At 42.7% G+C, this 26,242-nt stretch overlaps 1 protein-coding gene across 1 annotated transcript in view; it reads left to right on the top strand.

The window, feature by feature from the left end:
* The window catches only part of adgb (androglobin), a 400,763-nt gene that overhangs the window by 1,030 nt on the left and 373,491 nt on the right, over positions 1 to 26,242 (top strand). Inside the window, exon 2 of the mRNA XM_068044513.1 lies at positions 22,674 to 22,842. Coding sequence (XP_067900614.1) covers positions 22,674 to 22,842 — 169 coding nt within the window. The remainder of the gene's footprint in view (positions 1 to 22,673; positions 22,843 to 26,242) is intronic.

The raw sequence follows: 26,242 nt of genomic DNA, 5'->3' as shown, positions 1-26,242 counted from the left end.
GATAAAGAAATGATGATAAATCAAATATGTTTCAGCTTGACGTTATCAGGTCACGCAGATGGATTGTGCATTTCATGATGACACTTCAGAGACTATCATCTTATCAAAATAATAACTCCTTAATTTTACTATTCATCTGTTAATCTCGAAAATGTTAATAGGTCAGTAGATAATTATTTTCAGTCAGCTGGAAGAACATCCTCTGCTGTCTATATTGGTGCTAAGGGACTGCCTAAAATAACTGAACTAGTTTCCACAGCATGAAATATTTCTTTCCTCGTGTACAAATTGTTCTTTATAGTGTAGTCCCTCAAAGTACAGGGATCGGAGACCAGATTACAGAAGTGGGCTTATTCATTTTTTGTGATGAATGTCAAAGTGAAAACATCTGGTAGAAGAAGTTCTTGTTACATTTTGTCTGGGACTGGTATGGAATCTTTAGAAAAACACACGTGCTTCTGTGTCCTTCTACAGTATGGGATGATTTAAGGAGCATGTACAAAGGCACTGTTCCTCTTGGTGTAATTTTTGCGGCATTATGCACCTAGGGCCATTGTTTAATATTCTGTTGTTCTCTAGCCTATCCTGTTCCTCTTCTAATGTTTGTTGCGTATAGCCTTGGCTAACAAGCAGAACACATTTCAGAAGGTGATGGCAGCTATCAAGTAATGCCCCTACGCCCTGTTTCCCTCCCTCCTGGGGGCAGAGCTTTGCCAATGAGCAAGTATAGGGTTTCTGCTGCCAGTAAAAATTTAGTTTGCACTACTGTTGTGTCCCTCAGCTTCTCTTGTACGAGGAATGTCCTTTGAATGCTGCCCCTTGGAAGTTGCTGGGTAGAAACATTCCTGGGGCCACAGGTTCAAGGGACATAGAAACATTCCATTCGGTTCCTCAGGCCATTCAGTTAGTTCATGGCTGATCTGTACCTCAGATATATTAACCCACCTTTACTCCATATTCCCTTGATAACTTTACCTAACAGAAATCAATCCATTTCAGTCTTAAATTTTAATTGACCAGCATCCATAGCCTTTTGGGGGAGTGAGTTCCAGATTTCTAACTGCTTTTGTGTGATTAAATTCTTCCCGATTCCACTCCTAAATGGCCAAGCTCTAATTTTGATACTGCCCCCTTATTCTGGATACCCCCACCAATCATTTTAAATTTCTAGATTAGATCACCTCTATAGCCCCTTGTCTCTCCCCACTAAGTAAATATTCCAATTTGTCTTCGTCAGATCCAAAGTGGATGACCTCAAACTGCTCCACATTGAACCCTATTTGCCATAGTTTTTCCCACTCACTTCATCTATTCATCTCCCTTTGTAATGTAGTGTCTCCTAACATATCGTCTGCAAACCCCGCTCTGCAACTCCCTAATCCAATGCCATTTTTGGTGAAGAGCTGAGATACTCAGTACAGATCCTGAGTAGCACCACTTATCACATGCTGCCCATCAGAATACATTTCCTTTATCCCCACACTCTATTTTCTACCTTTGAACTAATTATCAACTCCTATCATAAGGTTACCTCCGATTCACCAGAATGCACCTTCTCCATAACTCCTGAGGCTTGCTTGTCCTTAAAACAGTACTGATCCTTTGCTGACTTAAAGACACATCGCAGATTTCCCGAATAAACAAACCCACCGGGATCATAACATCTCTGCCTCTGGTGGAATGAAACGCCATTCAAAAAATGCATTTCATTACAATGCAAAAAATAGTAATTGAAAAACATTAACATTTTTTCATACTTACAGATGAACAATTTACAGTGTTCTTCTATTCCATCGCCATTTACATAAGTTAACATGGTTAAATCTGCGATAACATTATTTTTCGCCGAAATGTGTACAACCCTTAGATGATAAGGCTGTAACAACAGACTCCATCTAAAGATTCTAGCATTTCGGTTTTTAAACTTTTCCACAAATGTTAATGGGTTGTTGTCAATGTATATTAATATCTCTTTATTGTCCTGGTGGACATACACCTCAAAATGTTTGAGAGCCAGTAAAAGTCCCAATGTTTCTTTTTCCACAGTGAAATATTTTTTCTGATGACAATTTAGTTTTCTGGATCGATACCTGACTGTCTTCTGTATGCCCGATTCCTCATCTTGCAGTAGGACTGTACCAACCTCCAGGTCGCCAGCAAGGGTTTAGCGAAATTTGGAGCAGCCAACACTGGTTCATTAATTAGGATTGCCTTTAGCTTCTCAAAAGCTGCCTGGCATTCATAGAGTCATAGAGCGATACATCACTGAAACAGGCCCTTCGGCCCACCGAGTCTGTTGCGACCATCAACCACCCATTTATACTAATCCTACATTAATCCCATATTCCTCACCACATTCCCTCCTACATTAATCCCATATTCCCTACCATTCTCCTACTTACACTAGGGGCAATTTACAATGGCCAATTTACCTATCAACCTGCAAGTCTTTGGCGGTGGGAGGAAACTGGAGCATCCGGCGGAAACCCACGCGGTCACAGGGAGAACTTGCAAACTCCACACAGGCAGCACCCAGAACCGAATCCGGGTTGCTGGAGCTGTGAGGCTGCGGTGCTAACCACTGCGCCACTGTGCCGCCCATTCATCTGACCATACCCCACTTTGTTTTTCTTTTTTTGTAGCAAGTCGGTTAACGGAGCAACCACAGTACTAAAGTTTCGTACACATTTCCAGTAAAACCCGCCCATCCCTAAAAATCTCATTATTTCCCATTTAGATTTAGGGATAGGGAACTCCATCAAGGCTTGCACCTTTGCCATTTTTGGTAATACCTGACCTTGTCCCACTGTGTGTCCGAGCTAAGTTACTCTTGCCTTTCCAAATTCACTTTTTTCCATATTTACCACTAAGTCCATGGCTTGTAACTTTTTAAACACAATTTTCAGCTGGTTTAAGAGTTCTTGCCAAATGTTACTGTATATTAGTACATCATCAAGATATACTACACAGTTGGGAACACTGGCTACCACCTGATTCATTAATCTTTGAAAAGTTGCTGGGGCATTTTTTAGTCCGAATCACCTGGCGCTGATAAAGACCGTAGGGTGTTACAAGGGCTGAGATCTCTTTGGCTCGAGGAGTCAAAGGAACTTGCCAGTATCCCTTTAACAAATCGATCTTGGTAAGAAACGCCCACTCTGTCGATGCAGTCTTCTAAGTGCGGAATTGGATAGGAGTCTGCCTTTGTTACAGTATTAACTTTTTGATAATCTATACAAAAGCGGGTTGACCCGTCAGGTTTAGGTACTAGAACTACTGGTGAACTCCAGCTACTTTGACTAGGTTCATCAAATTGTTTTCCAGCATGTACTGGATCTCTGCTTTCACTACGGCTTGTTTGTCTGGACTCAAGCGGTAGGGATGTGTTTTAAAGGAACGGCTTCCCCTATATCCACATCATGTGTGGCTAAGGTTGTTCTTTTGGGCCTCCTTATCTCGAGAGACAATGGATACGCGCCTGGAGGTGGTCAGTGGTTTGTGAAGCAGCGCCTGGAGTGGCTATAAAGGCCAATTGTAGAGTGACAGGCTCTTCCACAGGTGCTGCAGAGAAATTTGTTTGTCGGAGCTGTTGCACAGTTGGCTCTCCCCTTGCGCCTCTGTCTTTTTTCCTGCCAACTACTAAGTCTCTTCGACTCGCCACATTTTAGCCCTGTCTTTATGGCTGCCCGCCAGCTCTGGCGAACGCTGGCAACTGACTCCCATGACTTGTGATCAATGTCACAGGATTTCATGTCGCGTTTGCAGACGTCTTTAAAGCGGAGACATGGACGGCCGGTGGGTCTGATACCAGTGGCGAGCTCGCTGTACAATGTGTCTTTGGGGATCCTGCCATCTTCCGTGCGGCTCACATGGCCAAGGTTGTACATCCTGGCTTATCCCTACAAACTCTTTTAAACGTTGTGAAAACCCTGGTTAAATCTTCACGCTGTATTGCCTCTAAGTGCAAAAGCATATTGTCTAATTTTCCTAGCCATTCTATATTCGCTAATCTGATAGTTGGAGGTTCAATCTGAGAATTTTCTAGGCCTGTTTCTGCCTCATCCTCACTATCCTTTTCCTTAGAGTCATAGAGTTGTCCCGATTACCTGACATACCTGTACTGGCTTATCCTCCTCCCTGCGGTAATATTGTTTGAGTATATTAATGTGACACAACCGGTTCTTCTTCTGGCGATCAGTGGTGCCAATCAAGTAATCTACCTTACCCACTCTTTTGATCACTCTATATGGGCCACTGAACCATGATTTTAATGGTTCTCCCTGTAATGGTAACAACACTAATACGTCATCCCCTGGTTGAAAATCATGAGCTTTTGCATTCTTGTCTACCCATCTTTTCATATTGGCTTGGGGTGCTTTAAGGTGTTCCTGAGCCACACCACAAGCTTTTGTGAGCCTTTCCCGGAACACAGATACATAGTCTAGTAGTGACAATTCATTCTTTTGTTCTAAGAATCTGTCCTTTATAAGTTTTAGAGGACCTCTTACTTCATGTCCGTAAACCAATTCAAAAGGACTGAAGCCTGTAGATGAGTTCGGTGAGTCTTTGGTGGCAAATAAAAGAAAGTCTAGTCCTTTATCCCAGACATGTGGATATTCGTGACCGTATGTTCTAATCATCGTTTTGAGAGTCTGTGAAATATCTCTAAAGTTCCCTGTGACTGTGGGTGATATGCTGAAGATTTCAACTGTCTGATCCCCAAATAAGATATCAGATACTTGGCTATCTATTTGTGGTGCCCCTTTTACCTCCGACAATGGATCCTGTTTAGCCATTGCTCAGGTAACTACACACGCAGGAAATATTCCCAGAACTTGTTCCTGTAATAGCTCTGTTTCCTTAATTTCACTTGGTTCCTCTGTATCTATAGGAGAAACTGATACTTTTGGTCCAGCCAAATCATTTCCCTTTACTGGCAAACTGTGGACGTCACCTACAGTTACTATCTCAGATATTAAGTCACTTTCTAGGCGTACTTTATACAAAGGTACGGACAATCCCATTAACTAAAACTTTAGCATTCAAGGCACTCTCTGGTGGAAACGTTATATCTTTCCCCAGCAAGAGTGTTTGGATGGCTCCTGTGTCCCTTAGTATTATAGGTTTTCCTGCCTCATTTATAGGATACGGAGTTACTCTCCCCTTTGATAAAAGTTCATTATAACTCTCAGGTATTTTATTCTTAACCTCTACACTCCTTTTAGTTTTAGTATCTGGTTTCACAGCTGTCGTTAAAGCTACAGCCTACTCTGCTTTTCTCTCAGTCAGAGTCTTTGTGGAAGTGAGCAGAAAGGCATGGCACTATGCTTAATGGGAAATTTAGCCAAGTTGGGAATAGTAGCTTTGCTGAGCTTTGATAGTATGATTTAAGGTTGCAGAAACCGCAATGAAATAGTTAAAAGTAAAGGCTGAAGGTGTGAAATTGTATAGACTAACTAACGCTGGTAATTATAAGGACATCTGTTCCTTTATGGCATGATTGTGTAGCTCCCTGTGGTTTGGAGCAATGGACTCTTGTAAAACACATGCTGTCCATCCCTGTGTGATTGATGATAAGAAATGTAAGGCCCCTCTTATCAGTGTATACGACCGCTGCTTTGGGTAACTGCAGACTGCACGAAGCACTTAGGAATGCAAACTTGATAAAGATAACAGGATCAATTGTCACAAGGTAGAGACAGAACTCATGATAAATGTGGGGAGTGAGACCAGAATGTTTGTTGCTGACTTCTCTCCTTTTGCTAATTTATCTTGCTTGTCTGCTTTCTTTTATCTTGCTGGTGCAAAACAATATTATGTTAGTAACAAGTATGTATTAAGAAAGGAGTGTATTGTTAACCTCAATAACAGATGTACTGCATGTTATCACGTGGTTGAAGTTGAACTGTACCGCACTGATTGGTTAAACAAGGAGGTGTAGCATGAATCTTAATGTATAAACAGTAGTATCTGTATCACAAACGGACACTTACTCTGGTGGACCCGACAGACTCCGGTGGAGTCAGTGCCGCTGTATCAGAGTAAGTCCGCCGGCGACTGCGCAAATAAAGTAATTGATTTTACCTACACATCCGACTCAGTATATTTACTGAACCAGACTGAGGGCAAAAAGAACTCAGATTGTCATCTTTTCCTCTGAACTAGCTTTGCATACCCCAACAAGTCCTAAGGGTTTACCTTGCAATTTCCAGCACTTTGAACGAAGATGACCCATTTTATGGCAAGATATCACTTCGGCTTGCGAACCATACTTCTACCCTCAGCACCTTCCTTTCTGACCTGAGGAGATAATCCTGGGGCATTCCCAGCTGGTCCTTCTTGTCCCCAGCTACTTGCCTTCCTTTCAATCTCCCACTTTCTATCCTTCTTGGGTTATTGGGGTGACGGACACAATAGGTTGGCTTATTCACAAGCTCAAAATCATCAGCAATATCCGCTGCTTGCCTAGCTTTCAAAACTTTTAGGTTATCTATATGAGCTCTCACTACTGAAGGAATGGAGTTTTTAAACTCTTCTAAGGGAATCAATTCCCAAAGTTTCTCATATGTGGTTTCCATCTTCAATGCCCATATCCAGTGGTCAAAAGTAATTTGCTTCACCCTCTCAAATTCTTAATATTTCTGCCCAGCCAATCTCCGTAAGTTCCTAAACTTCTGATGGTAAGCTTCAGGGACTAACTCATACGCAGTGAGAGTAGCCTTTTTTGTCATCTCATAATCTGCAGAAGCCTATTCAGAAAACATTGCGTAAGCCTCATGAGCTCTGCCTACCAACATGCCCTGTGTAAGCAATGTCCGGCTTTCTTTCGGCCATTTCATCTGTTTGGCTATTTTTTCAAAAGATGTGAAAAATGCCTCTACGTCCCTTTCCTTCGAACTTAGGAAGAGCCTGTATAAATTTAAACAACTTTTCGCTGGGTCCTGATCTAAATTCAAATTCTTCCTGAACCTTTTGTCTTAGTAAGTCTTTTTGCCCAAATTCCCTCTCTTTCTCCCTCTCCTCTTTCTGGAATTCAAGCTTAAGTCTTTCCAATGCTATTGCTGTTTCTTACTGTTGTTCAAGTGTTCTTATTGCTTTTTCTTTTTCCCTTTCCTCTTTTTCCAATTCAAATTTTCTTAATTCTTTTTCAGCCTCAGGTTTTTTTGTTTCTAACCAATCCTAGCCAATACCACTGCATCACTCTCGGGCCTACTACTGTCTTGTTCCTCGTATTGCCCATCATCATTTTCTACTAATTCCAGATGTTTGACTGTTATGTCAATTATCTCTGCTAATTTCAATTCCAACCCCAATTTCACTGCTAATTCTTTTAATTTGTTCTTAGTTAAAGTCACTCAGGGAAACATTCTGCTTTCCCAAAAACTCTGCTGTAACCACTAATGCCATTACAATGGTATAGACTGTACCGTATTAGACTAGAGACCTTCTTTTATTTCTTTGTAATTGGCGTTAAATTTAGATCCCATCAATCGAGTTTCCATTTGGCGCCAATTTAAATGTTATCCCAGAGACAAGTAGTTAATATGATTCCAAATGCGAGCCCTCCAAATTAGTCTGATTCTAATCCCAGATACGAGCCGCTTAATTAAAATACAAAGTGACGGCTGACAACGCATCGGCCTGACAACGCATCGCTTTGCCAACGTCATCAGAGTGCTGCAAGCTGCGCAAATGGGCTCCTGCTCTCCGCATGCGTGGGAAAACGCATCGCGCTGCACCAATGTCAACGTGTAACAAACTTGGTTGGTCTCTGCGCATGCACTTGCTGTTTGCGCATATGTGGTAAAGTGTCCGATTGTTCCTCACTTCCCACACCCCGCACCCCCCCCACCCACCACGCTCTCTGGCCGCTCGCTCCTCATTCCCCCCCCGCCCACCCTCCTCCAGCTGCTAGCTATAGGCCGCGCCGCTTCCCTCCTCTCGGCCACTCGCTCCTACATCGACCCGTCACCCCTCCCGGCCTGCCTTACTTCTTTGGGTGGCGCAGGAAGAACAATCGAACGTGGGAGAGAGTGGCCGAGAGGAGATAAGTGGTGCTGCCTGGAACTAGTGGCTGGAGTAGGGCGGGGTGAAGCGGGGAGCGAGCAGCTGGACAGCGGGGGGTGGGGGGAAGCAGGGAGCGAGTGGCCAGAGCAGAGAGCGGTGGGGTGGGGTTGCAGGAAGCATAGAGAGAGGGGTGGAGTGGGTGCGGGATGGGGAGTGAGCCGCTGGAGAGTAGGGTGATAAATCTGTGATAAATTGAGCAGCGTCATTTTTAATCCTGGCAGCTGCCTGAACATTGCAGACAGTGACATTCCAGTGGCAGAGGCTGCATTTGCACATGTGCTACTACTGCGTCACCTAGTGGTTGCGTTGTCTGCAAACACAGCCAATTAAAATATGATTCAATCGCGAGCGAGTCCCTAATTAATATGTTATGACGAGTTTGGTGAGTGGCAAGTTTGGTGAAGGGGAGAGGAGGTGCTCCGCTTTTCTACTTTTTTTTTTCTACTTTTCTAACCCTCTATTATTTGATTCCCACTTCGGTGCAGTGGAAGGGGCTGTTTGGTGAGTACCTGGTAAGCTATTCTACTTATAATAAATAGTCTGTAAAGTTAAGGTATGGCAGGGCAGCTCTGCCAAGTGGAATGTACATCCTGTGGTATGTGGGAAGTCACGGATGCACCACATGTCCTAGACAAGCACTTCTGCAGGAAGTGTCACCAGCTGCAGAAGCTTGAGCTGCAGGTTTCGAAAGCTGAACGGCAGCTGGAGTCACTGTTGTGCATCCGCGAGGCGGAGGACTACGTGGATAGCACATCTAGGGAGGTGGTCATATGCAGGTTAGAAGCATGCAGGCAGTAGGGAACGGGTGACCGCCAGGTAATCTAAGAGAATCGAGAATCAGGCAGGTAGTGCAGGAGTCCCCTGAGCCGATCTCACTCACTGATCTGTTTTCCATTTTGGATACTGGTGAGGGTGATGGTTCCTCAGAGGAGTGCAGTCAGAGCCAAGTTTGTGGCACCACAGGTGGCTCAGCTGCACAGAGGGGAGGAAGAGGAGTGGAAGAGCAGTAGTGATAGCAGATGTGTTAGTTCAGGAAACAGACAGACGTTTCTGCGGCAGTAAACATGACTCCAGGATGGTATGTTGCCTCCCTGGTGCCAGGGTCAAGGATGTCACAGAGCAGCTGCAGGACATTCTTCTGGGGGAGGGTGAACAGCCAGAGATTGTGGTCCACATCGGTACCAGTGACAATGGTAAGAAGGGGGATGAGGTCCTGAAAGCAGATTTTATGGAGCTAGGAAGGAGATTATAAAGCAAGACCTCAAAAGCATAATCTCAGGATTACTCCCAGTCCCACGTGCAAGTGAGCATAGAAATAGGAGAATTCAGTGATTGAACACATGGATGGAGAACTGGTGTAGGAGGGAGGGCATCACATTTCTGAGACATTGGGACTGGTTCTGGGGCAGGTGGGACCTGTACAAAATGGACGGGTTGCAGCTTAGCAGGACTGGGATGAATATCCTCGCAGGGAGATTTCCGAGTGCTGTTGGGGAGGGTTTAAACTAAGTTGTCAGGGAGGTGGGAACCTGAGAGGGAGCTTAGATTGGAGGGAAGCAAAACTGGTAACCTGTCAGGGGAACCAGGAGTAAGTATCAAAGAGGAATACAAAGGTGCACAGAATACTGGGGGACATAGATAGCACAAGATAGGGAATAGTATGTTATTCGGTGGGATCAGATTAAGGGAGAAAGTAATAAAGTCTGAATCAGGGTTAATGTGCATGTATGTGAATGCATAGAGTGTGGTTAATAAGACTGGTGAGGTACAGGCACAGATTGCCATGTGGAAATATGATGTTGTGGCTATAACAGAGACCTGGCTCAAAGAAGAGCAGGACTGGATGTTAAATATTCCTTGATACAAGGTGTTCAGGAAAGATGGGAAAGGGAAAATAAGGGGGAGGGATGGCAGTATTGATTAAGGAGAGCACTGCAGTGCTGGAGAAAAAGGAATTCCCAGAGGGGTCAAGGACAGAATCAATTTGGCTAGAGCTAAGGAACAAAAATGCTGCAGTTACATTGCTCGGTGTTGTCTATAGGCCACCAGCTAGTGGGAAGGACTTGGAGGATCAAATTCGCAAGGAAATTACAGAAAGATGCAAAAATTATAGAGTAGTTATATTGGGGGACTTTAATTATCCAAACATAGACTAGGGTAATAGTAGTGTAAAGGGCAGTGAGGTGCAAGAGTGTGCTCAGGAAAAATTTCTACAGCAGTATGTTGCTAGTCCAAGTGGGGCCAAGTGGATCAAGTATCAGTCGGAGAGCATTTAGGGAATAGTGATCATTGTATCATAAGGTGTAGGCTGACTATGGAAAAGGGCACAGAGCAATCCAGGGTAAGAATAATTAACTGGGGGAAGGCTGACTTCAGTGGGGTAAGAATGGAGCCAGGGCGTATAAATTGGAGTTAAAAGCTGGCAGGAAATCTGGTAGATGAATAATGGGCTACCTTCAAAGACGAGATAGTTTGGGCACAGTCGAGGTATGTTCCCTTGAAGGGGAAAAGTAAGGTAAACAATTCCAGAGCTCCCTGGATCACAAAAGAGATCGCGATTAAGATAAAAAAAGAAAAAGTGTGCTTATGACAGATGCCAGGTCGAAAATACTATTGAGAACCAGGCTGAATATAGAAGGTCCAGAGGGGAAGTGAAAAAGCAAGCAAGAGAAGCAAAGAGAAAGCATGAAGAGAGACTGGCAGCTAGCATTAAAGGAATTTTCAAAGTTTTCTATAGGCATATAAATGGTAAAAGGGTGGTAAAAGGAAGAGTGGGGCCAATTAGGACCAGAAAAGGGATTTACACATGGAGGCAGAGGGTATAGCTGAGGTATTAAATGAATACTTTGGATCTGTCTTTACCAAGGAAGAAGATGCAACCCAGGCAATGTTGAAAGAGGGGGTCAGTCAGACACTAGAGGGGTTTAAAATTGATAAAGAAGAAGTATTAGATCAGCTGTCTGTACCTAAAGTGGATAAAGCACCAGGTCCAGATGAGATGCATCCACGGATACAGAGGGAAGTTAAGGTGGAAATTGCAGAGGCACTGGCCATAATTTTTCATTCTTCCTTAGACTTGGGGGTGGAGCCAGAGGACTGGAGAATTGCAAACATTACACCCTTGTTCAAAAAAGGGTGTAAAGATAATCCCAACAACTACAGGCCAGTCAGTTTAACTTCGGTGGCGGGATAACTTCTAGAAAAAAATAACTAGGGACAAAATCAATAGTCACATGGACAAATGAGAGTTAATTAAGGAAAGCCAGCATGGATTTGTTAAAGGAAAATCATGTTTAACTAACTTGCTGGAGTTTTTTGAGGAGGTAACAGAGAGGGTTGATGAGGTCAATGCTGTTGATGTGGTGTACATGGACTTTCAAAAGGCGTTTGATACTGTCCCACACAACAGACATGTGAGCCAACTTGTAGCTCTTGGAATAAAAGGGACGGTAGCAACATGGAAACAAAGATTAGTAGTTATTGGATGTTTTACGGGCTGGGGGAAGCTTTGTAGTAGAGTTCCCCAGGGATCAGTGTTGGGATCCTTGTTTTTCCTGATATATATTAATGACCTAGATCTTGGTGTACAGGGCACAATTTCAAAGTTTGCAGATAATATGAAACTTGGAAGCATTGTGAACTGCGAGGAGGATAGTGTAGAACTTCAAAAGGATATAGACAAGTTGGTGGAATGGGCAGACAGGTGGCAGATGAAGTTCAATGCAAAGAAATGTGAAGTGATTCATTTTGATAGGAAGAACATGGAGAGAGAATATAGAATAAAGGGTGCAATTCTAAAAGAGTTGCAGGAGCAGAGGGACCTAGGTGTATATGTGCATAAGTCACTGAAGGTGGCAGAACAGGTTGAGAGAGTGGTTCATAAAGCACACAGTATCCTCGGCTTTATTAATAGGGGCATAGAGTACAAGAGCAAATAAGTTATTTAGAATAAAAGCAAAATACTGCGGATGCTGGAAATCTGAAACAAAAACAAGAAATGCTGGAATCACTCAGCAGGTCTGGCAGCATCTGTGGAAAGAGAAGCAGAGTTAACGTTTCGGGTCAGTGACCCTTCTTCGGAACTGACAAATATTAGAAAAGTCACAGATTATAAGCAAGTGAGGTGGGGGTGGGGCAAGAGATAACAAAGGAGAAGGTGCAGAAGGTCAGAGCTTGACGGCCCCCCATTTTACTATCATTTTTAGTTATTTTTTCTTCCTTTTTTTTACATTTTTTACTATCTTTTATTGCATTTATTTCATTTCATCTTAGTTTGTTCAGTTTGCTTACCCACTGTTTTTTTCAGGTTTTTTTTCCGGTTTGCACTTGCTGCTGTTCAATATTCAGTGTATTCACACCTAATCTGTACTAATGCTTTGTCTTTCAACACACCATTAACATATTGTTTGCCTTTGCTCCGTGACCTTTTGGTCAGCTATGTGGCCAGGTCCAATCTGCACCTTCTCCTTTGTTATCTCTTGCCCCACCCCCACCTCACTTGCTTATAATAAGTTATTTAGAACTTGTATAAGACACTAGTTCGGCCTCAGCTGGAGTGTTGTGTCCAGTTTGGGGTGCCGCGCTTGAGGAAAGATGTGAGGACATTAGAGAGAGTACAGAAAAGATTCATGAGAATGTTTCCAGGGCTGAAGAATTTCAGTTATGAAGATAGATTGGAGAAGCTAGGAATGTTTTCCTTGGAGAAGAGAAGGCTGAGAGGTGATTTGATAGAGGTATTCAAAATCATGAGGGGTCTGGACAGAGTAGATAGAGAGAAACTGTTTCCACTCATGAAAGGATCATGAACGATAGGGCACAGATTTAAAGTATTTGGTAAGAGAAGCAAAAGTGACATGAAAATCTTTTTCACGCAGCGAGTGGTTAAGATCTGGAATGCGCTGCCTGAGAACGTGGTGGAGGCAGGTTCAATTGAAGCATTCAAACGGGAATTAGACTGTTATATGAAAAGGAAGAATGTGCAGGCTTATGGGGAGAAAGCAGGGGAATGAAACTGAGGCAGTTGCTCTTTCAGAAAGCCAGTGCAGACATGATGGGCTCAATGGCCTCCTTTTGCACTGTAACGATTCTGAGATTCTATGTTGATTGAGGGATAACTATTGGCCAGGACACTGGGGATAATGCCCCTGCTCTTCAAAATAGCGCCATAGGATCTTCTACGCACACTTGAGAGGGCAGATGGGCCCTCAGTTTAACGTCTTATCCTAAAGACGGCACCTCCAACTGTGCAGCAGTCCCTCAGTACTGCACTGGAGTGCCAGCCTTAATTTTTGTGCTCAAGCCACAACCTTGTGACTTAGAGGCGAAGGTGCTACCAACTGAGCCACAGTTGACACACACAATGTGGCACCTTATCAAATGATTTTTGAAAATCCAAATACATTACATCCACTGGTTTCCCCCTTATCCATCTTACTAGTGTCATGATCCTGGGAAATATGTGGTGTGCCTTTAAGGCTGTAAGAGCAGTACTGTTTTAAGAACCAGCAGGCCTCAGGAGTTACCTAGAAGGTGCATTCTCGTTGTCTTGGATACAGCCATTCAGAGACTGCGATTCAAAGGGTACATTCTCGTTACCTTGGATGCAGCCAGTTGGACTGAGCATCAAGTGATACATTTGTTACAATTCAATTTGAACTTGTTTTTTAGTTGAAGACAGTCTGTTGTGACAGAGACAGAGACAGACAGCTGTGTGTTAGCATCTGAAAGAAGAGGTCTAAGCCATTTAAACTGAAGGAAGAGGATTTAGTCTGTTTAATTATTATCTCAAAATTTAAAAAAAAGTCAAGGCAAAACAGAGATCTCTGATAATTTAAACTAAAGGAAGGGAAGTTAGACTGTAACAATCTTTCATCCCTCAAAAACTCTTAAAGCCAGATTGATTCTGTTGAATGTTTGTAAGTTGTTAATTGTTGAAATCCATCGCTGGAGAAGGAAAACATCACTTACTGCTGGAATTAGACTTTGGAATGACCTACTGTTGAAGAACCTTTTTTCCCCATCAGACGTTTGTGAGGGCTTCAAGCAACCTTGGACTTTTCCATCTGCGGCAGGAGTGTAAATTTGCAAGGACTCTAATTTTTTCTGTTTTAAATGTTGTTCACGTCTTAGTAGTGTTTAAGAATTTAGTTTTTCTCATTAAACAGTTAATTTGTTGATTTCAAGACACCTGGCTTGGTTAGCCTCATTTGGGGGTAAATAGAGGGTACAATTTGGTTGAGTCTTTCTCTAATTTGGAAAGTTTAAAATGATATGTTAGACGATCTGTGGAGGGACGGGATTGAATTAACAGTGCGTTTCTCCCACCACAATCAGAATCGTATATTTTGGTTGGGGGCTTTGACTGGAGGTGTCGGTCGTAACACTAGATACATTCTCAAAAAACTCTAACAAATTTGCCAAACACGATTTCCCTTTCACAAATCCATGCTGATTCTGCTTAATCGTATCGTGATTTTCTAAGTGCCCTGTTACCAGGTCGCTAATAATAGATTCTAGCATTTTTCCTACTACTGATGTTAGGCTAACTGGCCTATAGTTCACCATTTTCTCTCTCCTTCCTTTCTTAAATAGCAGGGTTATGTTTGCTACCTTCAAACCCTTGGGAACTGTTCTAGAATCTAAGGAATTCTGGAAGATCAAAACCAACTCATCCACTAGTTCTGCAGAAACCTCTTTTAAAACCCTAGGATACAGGACATCAGGTCCGGCGATTTGTTGCCACTTCGTCCATTAATTTCTCCAGTACTACTTCTTTACTTCATACTGATTTCTTTAAGTTCCTCATTCTCCCTAGACCCTTAGTTGCAGATTATTTCCAGAATGCTTTTTGTGTGTCCTATCATGAAGACAGATACAAAGTATTTGTTTAACGTCTCTGCCATTTCTGTATTCTGCATTGTAATTTCACCTAATTCTGCCTCGAATGGGCCCACGTTTCCCTTCACTAGTGTCTTCCCATTTACATTGTTATGACCACCTGGTTCATGTTTGTATTAATGTTTTAGAGGCCACTTTTCGTTTTGGGAAATTAAATGTGTCGTCGTAAAAATTGCAAAAGGTTGCAGACCGCCCAAATCTAACATTCAGAAAGCTCCCCATGAGTGCTGACAGAGACAGAGTTTGAGAGGTGAGAGCCATAAAACCAAAGGTGGCCTCGTTTTGTTGGGCATTTGGAACCAGAAAGTCTAGGGTAATTTGTTTTGTCATTGTTCATAATATCAATTATTCATGTGGGTATCAGGAATTAAAGAGAAGATTTGGAGTCAGAAAGAGTTTCAGTACTTATCTGGGATATCGCAGATGTACCACATTGCTACGGAAATAGATGATGCAGGGGATATCTGTTGATTTTTTGATCTGTATGCTTGCTGACACAGTCAGTTGGCTTTTGGAAAAGCAGTTTGGCTTTTGAAAGTCAGTTGGACTTAAGAGCGAAGAGGCCATCAGGATCCAGGGGTGTTTCTGTTTTAAAGCAGGCCCGTGCTAAAGCTGGGAAGTCCAGATTTGGGAGGTGATCTCATACTTCAGAAGACAGCTGAGAAACTAAGGAAATCAAACTGACTTCCTAAAACAAAAACAAGAAATGCTGGATTCACTAAAAGCTGAGGTACACTTTGGATTAGTCCCAGGACAAGTGAACAAACTGCCAAGATCCTGTAACGTATCGGGAAATTCTTGGGGTGGAAGTAACAGTCAAATCGGAGTGTTCTGTTGAATTTTATTTTATTCATTCATGGGATTTGGGCATCGTTGGCAAGGCCAGCATTTGTTGCCTATTCCTAATTGCCCTTGACAACTGAGTGGCTTGCTAGGCCATTTCATAGGGCAGTTGAGAGTCAACCACATTGCTGTAGGTCTGGAGTCACATGGAGGCCAGACCAGGTAAGGATATTTCCTTCCCTAAAGGACATTAGTGAACCAGATAAGTTTTGTTGACAATTGATGATAGCTTCATGGTACCATTACTACTAGCTTTCAATTCCAGATTTTTATTTTTATTAATTAATTGAATTTAAATTCCACCAGCTGGGGTGCTGGGATTGGAACCAATGTCCCAAGGGCATTAGACGGGACCTCTGGATTACTAGTTCAGTGACATTACCACTACGACACCATATCCCTCTAGGTAAATGCCTTCATATTTTGTTAAGATTTTGTTGAAAATGTGTTTCCAAATTGTAGTATTAAGTTAGTAGTGTTTTGCTTTGTTTGTTTAGAACGTGAAATCTTGTGGTGTAATTCTTTCAATAATAACTGGGAATTTGACTCTTTTTTAAAAAGTTAATGGTCCCTAAAGGAATCGTAACAACATAACTATAGAAACGTTTACAATTTGTTTTATGTCTCTTGCTGAGCTACTCTCATTCTCTTTTCTCTTTCCTTATTAATTATCAGCTAATGTGGTCCCACTATTTAAGAAAGGTTGTAGAGATAAGCCAGGGAACTACAGACCAGTGAGTCTCACGTCAGTGGTAGGGAAACTATTGGAGAAAATTCTGAAGGAGAGAAACTATCACCACTTGGAGAGGCAAAATTTGATTAGGAATCGTCAGCATGGCTTTGTCAGAGGGAGGTCATGCCTAACAAATTTGATTGAATTTTTTGAGCATGTGACCAGGTGTGTAGATGAGGGTAGTGCAGTTGATGTAGTTTACATGGATTTCAGCAAAGCCTTTGACAAGGTCCCACATGGGAGACTTATCAAGAAAGCAAATGCACATGAGATACAAGGTAACTTGATAAGGTGGATTCAAAACTGGCTTAGCTGTAGGATACAGAGAGTGATGACAGATGGCTATTTTAGTGACTGGAAGCCAGTGTCCAGTGGCGTACCACAGGGATCTGTGCTGGGTCCCCTATTGTTTGGCATTTATATAAACGACATATGTGGGGGCTAGGAAGGTATGGCGGTAAATGAACAGTGAGAAACCTTTAAAGAAACAATTCAAAGGGTTCAACAAAAGTACATTCCGTTCAAAAACAAAAACTTGTCAAGAAAATTCTGAAGGAGAGAATCTATCTCCACTTGGAGAGGCAAAATTTGATTAGGAATAGTCAGCATGGCTTTGTCAGAGGGAGGTCATGCCTAACAAATTTGATTGAATTTTTTGAGCATGTGACCAGGTGTGTAGATGAGGGTAGTGCAGTTGATGTAGTTTACATGGATTTCATCAAAGCCTTTGACAAGGTCCCACATGGGAGACTTATCAAGAAAGCAAATGCACATGAGATACAGGGTAACTTGATAAAGTGGATTCAAAATTGGCTTAGCTGTAGGAGACAGAGAGTGATGACAGACGGCTGTTTTCGTGACTGTGTCCAGTGGCGTACCACAGGGATCTGTACTGGGTCCTCTATTGTTTGTCATTTATATAAACGACATAGATGACTATGTGGGGGGGTAGGATCAATAAGTTCGCGGATGACACAAAGATTGGCCGAGTGGTTAACAGTGAGGTTGAGTGTCTTGGGTTACAGGAAGATATAGACGGGATGGTCAAATGGGCAGAAAAGTGGCAGATGGAATTTAACCCTGAAAAGTGTGAGGTGATACACTTTGGAAGGAGTAATGTGACACGGAAGTATTCAATGAATGGCCTGACACTGGGAAGTTCCGAGGAACAAAGGGACCTTGGTGTGTTTGTCGATAGATCTCTGAAGGCAGAAGGGCAGGTTCTTAGGGTGGTGAAAAAGGCATATGGGACACTTGCCTTTATCAATCGAGGCATAGATTATAAAAGCAGGGAGGTCATGTTGGAGTTGTACAGAACTTTGGTAAGGCCACAGCTGGAGTACTGTGTGCAATTCTGGTCGCCACATTATAGGAAGGATGTGATTGCACTGGAGAGGGTGCAGAGGCGATTCACCAGGATGTTGCCTGGGATGGAACATTTAAACTATGAAGAGAGGTTGGTAGGCTTGGGTTGTTTTCGCTGGAGTCGAGATGACTGAGGGGTGACCTGATCGAGGTGCACAAGATTATGAGGGGCATGGACAGGGTGGATAGGGAGCAGCTGTTCCCCTTAGTTGAAGGGTCAGTTACGAGGGGTCACAAGTTTAATGTGAGGGGCGGGAGGTTTAAGGGGGATTTGAGGAAGAACTTTTTTACCCAGAGGGTGGTGACGGTCTGGAATGCCCTGCCTGGGAGGGTGGTAGAGGCTGGTTGCCTCACATCCTTTAAAAAGTACCTGGATGAGCACGCGGCATGTTATAACATTCAAGGCTATGGGCCAAGTGCTGGCAATGGGATTAGGTAGACAGGTCAGGTGTTTTAATGCATCGGTGCAGACTCAATGGGCCGAAGGGCCTCTTCTGCACTGTATTATTCTGTGATTCTGTGAATTTCTTGGTCCTCCTTTGCTGAATTCTAAATCCTCCCAATCCTCAGGCTCACTACTCTTTTTGGTAACATTATAAGCCATTGCTTGTCTACTGTCATATATTTTAATGTAGTTTCCCAATCTACTTCAGCCAACTCGCCCCTCATACCTATATAGTTTGCTTTGTTTAAATTAAAATTTCAGACTTCACTAAATCACTTTCAAACTCAATATAAAACTCCATCAAATTATAGTTGCTATTCTCTTGAGACCCCTTTACTGCAAGCCTGTTAATTAACCCTTTCTTATTGCACAATACTAGATCCAAAATAAGCCTGTTCCCTAGTTGGTTCCTCGACGTGCTGATCTAGAAAACTATCTTGTACACATTCCATGAACTTGTGCTCCACACTATAACTGCAAATTTAGTTTGTCCAGTCTATCTGAAGATTAAAGTTCCCCACGATTACTGTATTACAGTGGCGCAGTGGTTAGCACCGCAACCTCACAGCTCCAGGGACCCGGGTTCAATTCTGGGTACTGCCTGAGTGGAGTTTGCAAGTTCTCCCTGTGTCTGCGTGGGTTTCCTCCGGGTGCTCCGGTTTCCTCCCATATGCCAAAGACTTGCAGGTGATAGGTAAATTGGCCATTATAAATTGCCCCTAGTATAGGTAGGTGGTAGGGAAATATAGGGACAGGTGGGGATGTGGTAGGAATATGGAATTAGTGTAGGATTAGTATAAATAGGTGGTTGATGGTCGGCACAGACTCGGTGGGCCGAAGGGCCTGTTTCAGTGCTGTATCTCTAAATAAAAAAATAAAAATCACCCTTTTTACATGGGTCTCTAATTTCCATTTATTTTATTAGGATATATCTCTGGAAAGAGGATTAGCTAATGTATTCCTGATTTCAGAAGTACAATGACACATATAAACTCAAAATATGAACTGAGAAAGGTTGTTCAGGTCATTGACTGTTAGCATTACATATTGCAGACAGAGGAAGTGAGTGCAGTACATTAGACCAGGAATGTGTTAACCAAGAAATTCCTGGGGAGGTCTTTCTAATGGGGTCCGGTCTGAGGTAAGATCAGGAGTTCTTCCTGTCGCAGAGAGGTGCCCTGACACTGTCATGGGTCATTTTGAATAATATGAGCTGGTTGCCTGCACCATTTTCAGCACTTTACCAGTCTCATCTAGAGGGGATTTCCCTGTGGCACTTTGCCACCGCACAAGTGTGATAGATCTTAGCCAGAGATTTTTAACAAGTTTAAAATATTTCAAGTTTGTCGCTCTCTCATTTGGAAATCAGTTTTAATTAAAGAAAAAGAGCAGACCCCACTTCTGCCAGGAAATTGCAAAGCATTTGTAGATACATTGCATGAGAGAGAGCCATAAGTTTCTGTAACGACTACAGCATCTGACTGAACGAATGCAGATGGTTGGGAGGACGTATGTGGGAAGAGGTGATTGTGTTAATTGGTATGTGCGTCAGTAGATAATTACAATTAACTTATATACTTATTGGGAAAATGAGTGATTTGTAGCTGTTTCTTTCCCTTTACATGACAACTTGTGAATTGCCCCAAGTATCATTGGGGCAGTGTCACCAGCTTCCATGGTGACTTGTGTCTGATTCATCCAACTATTGCTGTTCTTTATTTAGTTTAGCTCTTGAGCTGCAGGCTGAATTGCTGTGGGAATTTTGCTCATGCAAGCTTGAGCTATGCATAGGATAAACACAATTTGAATTACAGCTGGTTGAAGATATTGATATACTTCAAGGAGGTAATATAACTTAAGGATCAAGTATTTAAGTGGTGATATTTACTCGAGGTGGGAAGCCAGTGGAAATGGATGGCAATCCCATGCAGGTGTGTGAATTGGAAGCCTTGACAGTTTTTGATTGCCAAGCTTCTAATGAGTCCTGTTGGTCAGCAGCTCAGCTATTTCAGCAACAACTTGCATTTGTATAGCCTGTTTAGTGTCGTAAAACATCTCATGACAATTCGCAGAAGCATGACGAGACTAAAATTGACACTCAGCCAAAGAAAGACTTGTGAGCAGGAGTGACTAAAAGCCCGGTCAAAGAGGTAGGTTTTAAGGTGTGTGCTCTTAAAGGAGGAGAGAGAGATGTAGAGGCTTAGGGAAGGAATTCCAATCTTAGAGCCTAGATGGTGGAAGACATATTCAGCAGTGGTGGCATGAAGGGAGTGGTAGATGGACAAGAAGCTAGAATTGGAGGAGCGCAGAAATCTCAGATAGTTGCAGGGCTGGTGGAGGTTCCAAAAATAGACTTACATGTAGAGAGATTCTTGCACAATTTCAGGACGTTCCAAAGCACTTTACAACAATGCACTTTTGAAATGTAGTCACTGTTATAATGTTAACTTATGCACAGCAAGCTCCCACAAACAGCAATGAGATAATGACAGGTAATCTGTTTTAGTGATGTTGGTTGAGGGACAAATATTGGCCAGGAGACTGGGGATAATTCCCCTGCTCCTCTTCGAAATAGTGCCATGGGATCTTTTCCATCAACCTAACAATGAAGCTGGGACTTCAGTTTAATGTCTCGTCCAAAAGATGGCACCTGCGACAGTGCAGCACCTTCTCGGGACTGCACTGGAGTGTCAGCCAAGATTTTTGCGCCCAAGTTTCTAGACTGGGACTTGAACCTAAACTCTTCTAACTCAGAGGTGAGGGTACTATCATCTGAGTCACGCCTAACACACTACAGAGATAGGGAGGAGCAAGGCCATAGAGGGACTTGAACACAAGGTTAAGAATTTTAAAATTGAGGTGTTAATGGACCAGGAGTCAGTGTAAATCAGCGAGTATGTGGATGGTAGGTGAATAGGATTTGGTGTGAATTAGGATATGGGCAGAAGAGTTTTGGATGAGCTGAAGCTCGGTGGAAATGAGATACTAGCTAAGAGTACATTGAGATAGTCGAGTCTGGGGTTAGCAAAACGTGGATGAGGGTTGAACAACAGATGGACTGAGGCAGGGGCATCAAGCAAGGTTGACCCTAGTGTAAGCTTGCCATGATGTATCCCTTACTCTCTCTTCCGTGGAGAGAGAGGGAGAGGTAAAGCCGAGCAAGTGTGTGTTCTTAGAAAAGAAATCAAAATATCAAACACCCTTCGCACTGAGTAGTTTCAACTCCTTTGCGATTTTAGTACTGCCTCTAGAAGAAGAAGTTACAAAGGAAAACAGCTCTGCCAAGATCATTTTCAAGGAACTCAGAAGCTTTTCAATGAAAGTCATTTGGAATGCAGCACACAAGACGTATCACAGGGGCACGCACCAACAGAGCTAGCTGGGAATTGGTGAAAAAGTTCATCCTTCCTGTTCACCTGTCACAGTGTCCCAAAGTAACATCAGGTTTATTGCTTTTTTTCTGGAATACCCTCCCTACACCTCTCTGCCTCTCCATCTCGCTTTCCTCCTTTAAGACACTCCTTAAAACCTACCTCTTTGACCAAGCTTTCGGTCATCTGACTTAATATCTCCTTTTGTGGCTCATGTCATACTTTGTTTTATAATGCTCCTGTAAAGCTCCTTGGGATGTTTCATGACATTAAAAGCGCTATATAAATATAAGTTCTTGTTTCTCTAAGGGAGCGGGTTTCAATATAGAGATGGGACTCAATCTATCTGATTCCTTTATGAGCTAGCCCACTCAGGAAGGTTCTACTCTTGGACTGTTTTGCACCTATGCTCGGTTTGTAATTTAGGGAGAGAAAGCTTACTACAGCAGAGATACCACAAGATTCAGGCCAAGGCGACCTTGCTGCTACTAAACTAAAAGGTACATTGTTTCATATGCTCACATTTTTACAATGCCTTGTCATTACTCAACGTGTCTCAATTTATGCTTTCGCTAACCTGTAGATTTTGGCCCTTGTTTCTATTGCAACCTGTTCAGAGTGCAGAAGGAAATGATGGGGAAGGTACGAGCAGGAGAGGGACCCACAAATTACCAACTCAAAGACTTGCTTAAAAAGCCAACAGTTTTGCATTTAGATCATTTTTTACAGTACAATTAGCATGTCTTTCTCGTAACATTTTGACTGTTATTTGAATTCACAGTGTTCTTTAAGAATGTGAGTAGTCTTTTAGTTCATGAATGCTTAAGTCTACGGCATTTATTCCTCCTCTTATTGACTGACTGCATTTGCTGAGCTTTATTTGCCTGAGGTGTTTCTGAAGCTGAGTTTGTCATCATCCATAAATACTTTGTCATCTCTTGTTTCTTTTCAGTACTGCTTCATTTGTTCTGAGCTGTGGAGGTTCAGGGGGAATTACTGAAGCTAGAAAAGGTCGATATCCTCTCTGGCCTGAGTGGAATGAAATGGATTTGAATGCTGAGAAATGGGACTTAGTTAAACCAATTAAAGAAAAGGAGAAAAGTGCCAAAAGCCCAAGTCTGGTAAGTTTTTTTTTTTTCTTATTCATTCATGGGATGTGGGCGTCGCTGGGCAGGCCAGCATTTATTGCCCAGCCCTAATTGCCCTTGAGAAGGTGGTGGTGAGCTGCCATCTTGAACCGCTGCAGTCCATTTGGGGTAGGTATACCCACAGTGCTGTTAGGAAGGGCGTTCCAGGATTTTGACCCAGCGACAGTGAAGGAACAGCGATTATAGTTCCAAGTCAGGATGGTGTGTGACTTGGAGGGGAACTTGCAGGTGGTGGTGCTCCCATGCATTAATGTTCCCATCCCATTAATTACACCAGAGTGTTTTATTTTTAATCATACTCTTCCTTTTAGTGCTGTTATGGACAGGTGGGAAATGTTGTGTTTGGCTTCCAGTTTTCACCTTTCAACTGACCACAGGTAGTGTTTTAAAAATAATGTTTTAGTCCCGGAGTATTTAAGGGCCAAATAAACAGACAAAAGGCAAGTTTCCTCGTAGGTTTTAAAAAAAAAAGTTAACAATTTATTAAAAATGTTCAAAAATGTTCGCAACCTCACCCACTCACGCGCACATGCACACAGACAAGAAAAGGCAGAGAGTAGAGGATAGCATGCAATTAGAGTTTGATTGTTGTAAAGAGAGTTCACTTTGAAAACTTCTTGGTTTCCGGGTGGAATTTTTAATAGCGTTGCAGGCCTGAATGTTCCTTGTCTTGGAATTGATGAAGTGTCGCGGGGTCCTTTGGTTAAAACTCAGTCTGAAGTTGGTGGTGAAAGTCCTGGTTCAATTTCTCAGATGAGGAGTTTTCAAGGTCATCTTGCAATCTCTGCTTCAGTATTTTGAAGATGGTGCTGGCAGGGCTCCTTGCTTAGCTGGATTGATTTCACAGATTCTCTGGCTGGAATGGCTTACTGTCTCTCTCTCTCTCTGAGAAATCTCTTTTTAAAGAAAAATCCTTATCAAGCTGGGTTTCGGTCAGGTGACTCGAGATGCTCTCCACTGGGGTGTTCATACAATGTGTCAGGATGTGGGGACCATTGTTACATAATGTCATGTGAATGTGGTCCATTTTGATAAATAGGTGTTACTTCACACCTATTATGTTGGCCTTGAGTTTGGAATCAGTCTGTCTGCAAAAGCATTTGCTAGCCTACTTTTTGAAGATAGGAGTCGTCAGCATGGAATGGGCTGTTTTACATGTCAATGTGCCTCTTCAAGACAATAATAATGGTCCTGTCTTCAGTGGACAAATGTGTTGATTGGCAGTACAGGAGGGGATCACCTGATATCTCCCTCCATGTTGCCAGGTGGTGAAGTGTCCATTTTCCTGTAGCTTAGTTCAACAGTTTACTTTTATTTCATAATTCCGACAGTTCATTTCGTATTTCATCTCTGTTCCCTCTGTGAGTGTGATAATGCTGATAGTTAACATCAGCTTTTTAACCACATATACTGTATACACAGTTATACCTTCATTAGTTATCCTTGGAATATAGGCAATGTTGGCATATTGATTGGTGAGCATGAGCCTTTTGAGTCATCAGTCCACCCACAAGTGACCTGTATATGGGGTAGGATTCTTAGGTTCTGTCAGGGCAGGAATGGAGGTGGCTGGGCGTTGAAAATAGTGTCAGATGGCATGCCGGTTTCCATTTCTGTTCTGCAACCAGCATGGTTTTTCGGGACGGAGAAAGGCTGGCCCCGGGAACCTGCCCAATTCGGCAAAAACATACATATAAACATATGAATTCGGAGCAAGAGTAAGCCACTGGGCCTCTTGAGCCTGCTTCGCCATTCAACAAGATTGTGGCTGATCTGATTGTAACCTTGACTCCACATTCCTGCCTACCCCCCATAACCTTTCACCCCCTTGTTCATCAAGAATCTATATACCTCTGCCTTAAAAATATTCAAAGATGCTGCTTCCACCGCCTTTTGAGGAAGAGAGTTCTGAAGACTTGTGACCCTCTGAGAGAAAACATTTCCCCTCATCTCTGTCTTAAATGGGTGACCCCTTATTTTTAAACAGTGACCCCTAATTCTAGATTCACTCACAAGGGGAAACATCCTTTCCACATTCACCCTGTCAAGACCCCTCAGGATTGTATATGTTTCAATCAAGTTGCTTCTTACTACTCGAAACTCCAGCGGATACAAGCCTAGTCTGTCCAAGCTTTCCTCATAAGACAACCCGCCCATCCCAGGTATTAGTCTAGTAAACCTTCTTTGAACTGCTTCCAACGCATTTATATCCTTCCTTAAATAAGGAGATCAACACTGTACACAGTACTCCAGATGTGGTCTCACCAATGCCCTGTATAACTGAAGCATAACCTCCCTACTTTTTTTATTCAATTCCCTTCACAATAAACAATAACATTCCATTAGCTTTCCTAATTACTAGCTCTACCCTGCATACTAACCTTTTGCGATTCATGCACTAGGACACCCAGATCCTTCTGCACCTCCAAGTTCTGCAATATTTCACCATTTAGATAATGTGCTTCTTTTTTATTTTTCCTGCCAAAATGGACAATTTCACATTTTCCCATATTATACTCCATTTGCCAGATCTTTGTCCACTCACTTAACCTATCTATATCCCTTTGTAGCTTCCTTACGTCCTCGTCACAATTTACGGCACAGTGGCGCAGTGGTTAGCACCGCAGCCTCACAGCTCCGGCGACCCGGGTTCAATTCTGGGTACTGCCTGTGTGGAGTTTGCAAGTTCTCCCTGTGTCTGCGTGGGTTTCCTCCGGGTGCTCCGGTTTCCTCCCACATGCCAAAGACTTGCAGGTTGATAGGTTAATTGGCCATTATAAATTGCCCCTAGTATAGGTAGGTGGTAGGGAAATATAGGGACAGGTGGGGATGTGATAGGGATATGGGATTAGTGTAGGATTAGTATAAATGGGTGGTTGATGGTCGGCACAGACTCTCGGTGGGCCGAAGGGCCTGTTTCAGTGCTGTATCTTTAAACTAAACTAAACTATCTTTGTGTTATCAACAAATTTAGCAACCATACCTTTGGTCTCTTCAACCAAGTCATTTAGATAAATTGTAAAAGGTTGAGGCCCCAGCACAGATCCCTGTGGCACACCACTCGTTACATCTTGCCAACCAGAAAATAACCCTTTTATGCCTACTCTTTGTTTCCTGTTAGCTAGCCAATCTTCTATCCATGCCAATATGTTACCGCCTACACCATGAGCTTTTATTTTCCACAATAACATTTGATGTGACACCTTACAAAGCTCGGTGGAAAGGTAAGCTTCGGGGAGGGTGTAGAGAGGCTGCAAAAAGATATAGACAGGTTAAGTGTGTGGGCAACAAGATGGCAAATGGAGTATAATGTAGGGAAGTGTGAAGTTGTTCACTGGTCATAAAAATAGAAAAGTAGAATATTTTTTAAAAG

This window comes from Heterodontus francisci, chromosome 13 (genome assembly GCF_036365525.1).
Source record: "Heterodontus francisci isolate sHetFra1 chromosome 13, sHetFra1.hap1, whole genome shotgun sequence".
In the NCBI taxonomy this organism is placed as follows: Eukaryota; Metazoa; Chordata; class Chondrichthyes; order Heterodontiformes; family Heterodontidae; genus Heterodontus; species Heterodontus francisci.
Note: the sequence above shows the minus strand (reverse complement) of the source record. Positions and strands in the feature narration are given on the sequence as shown.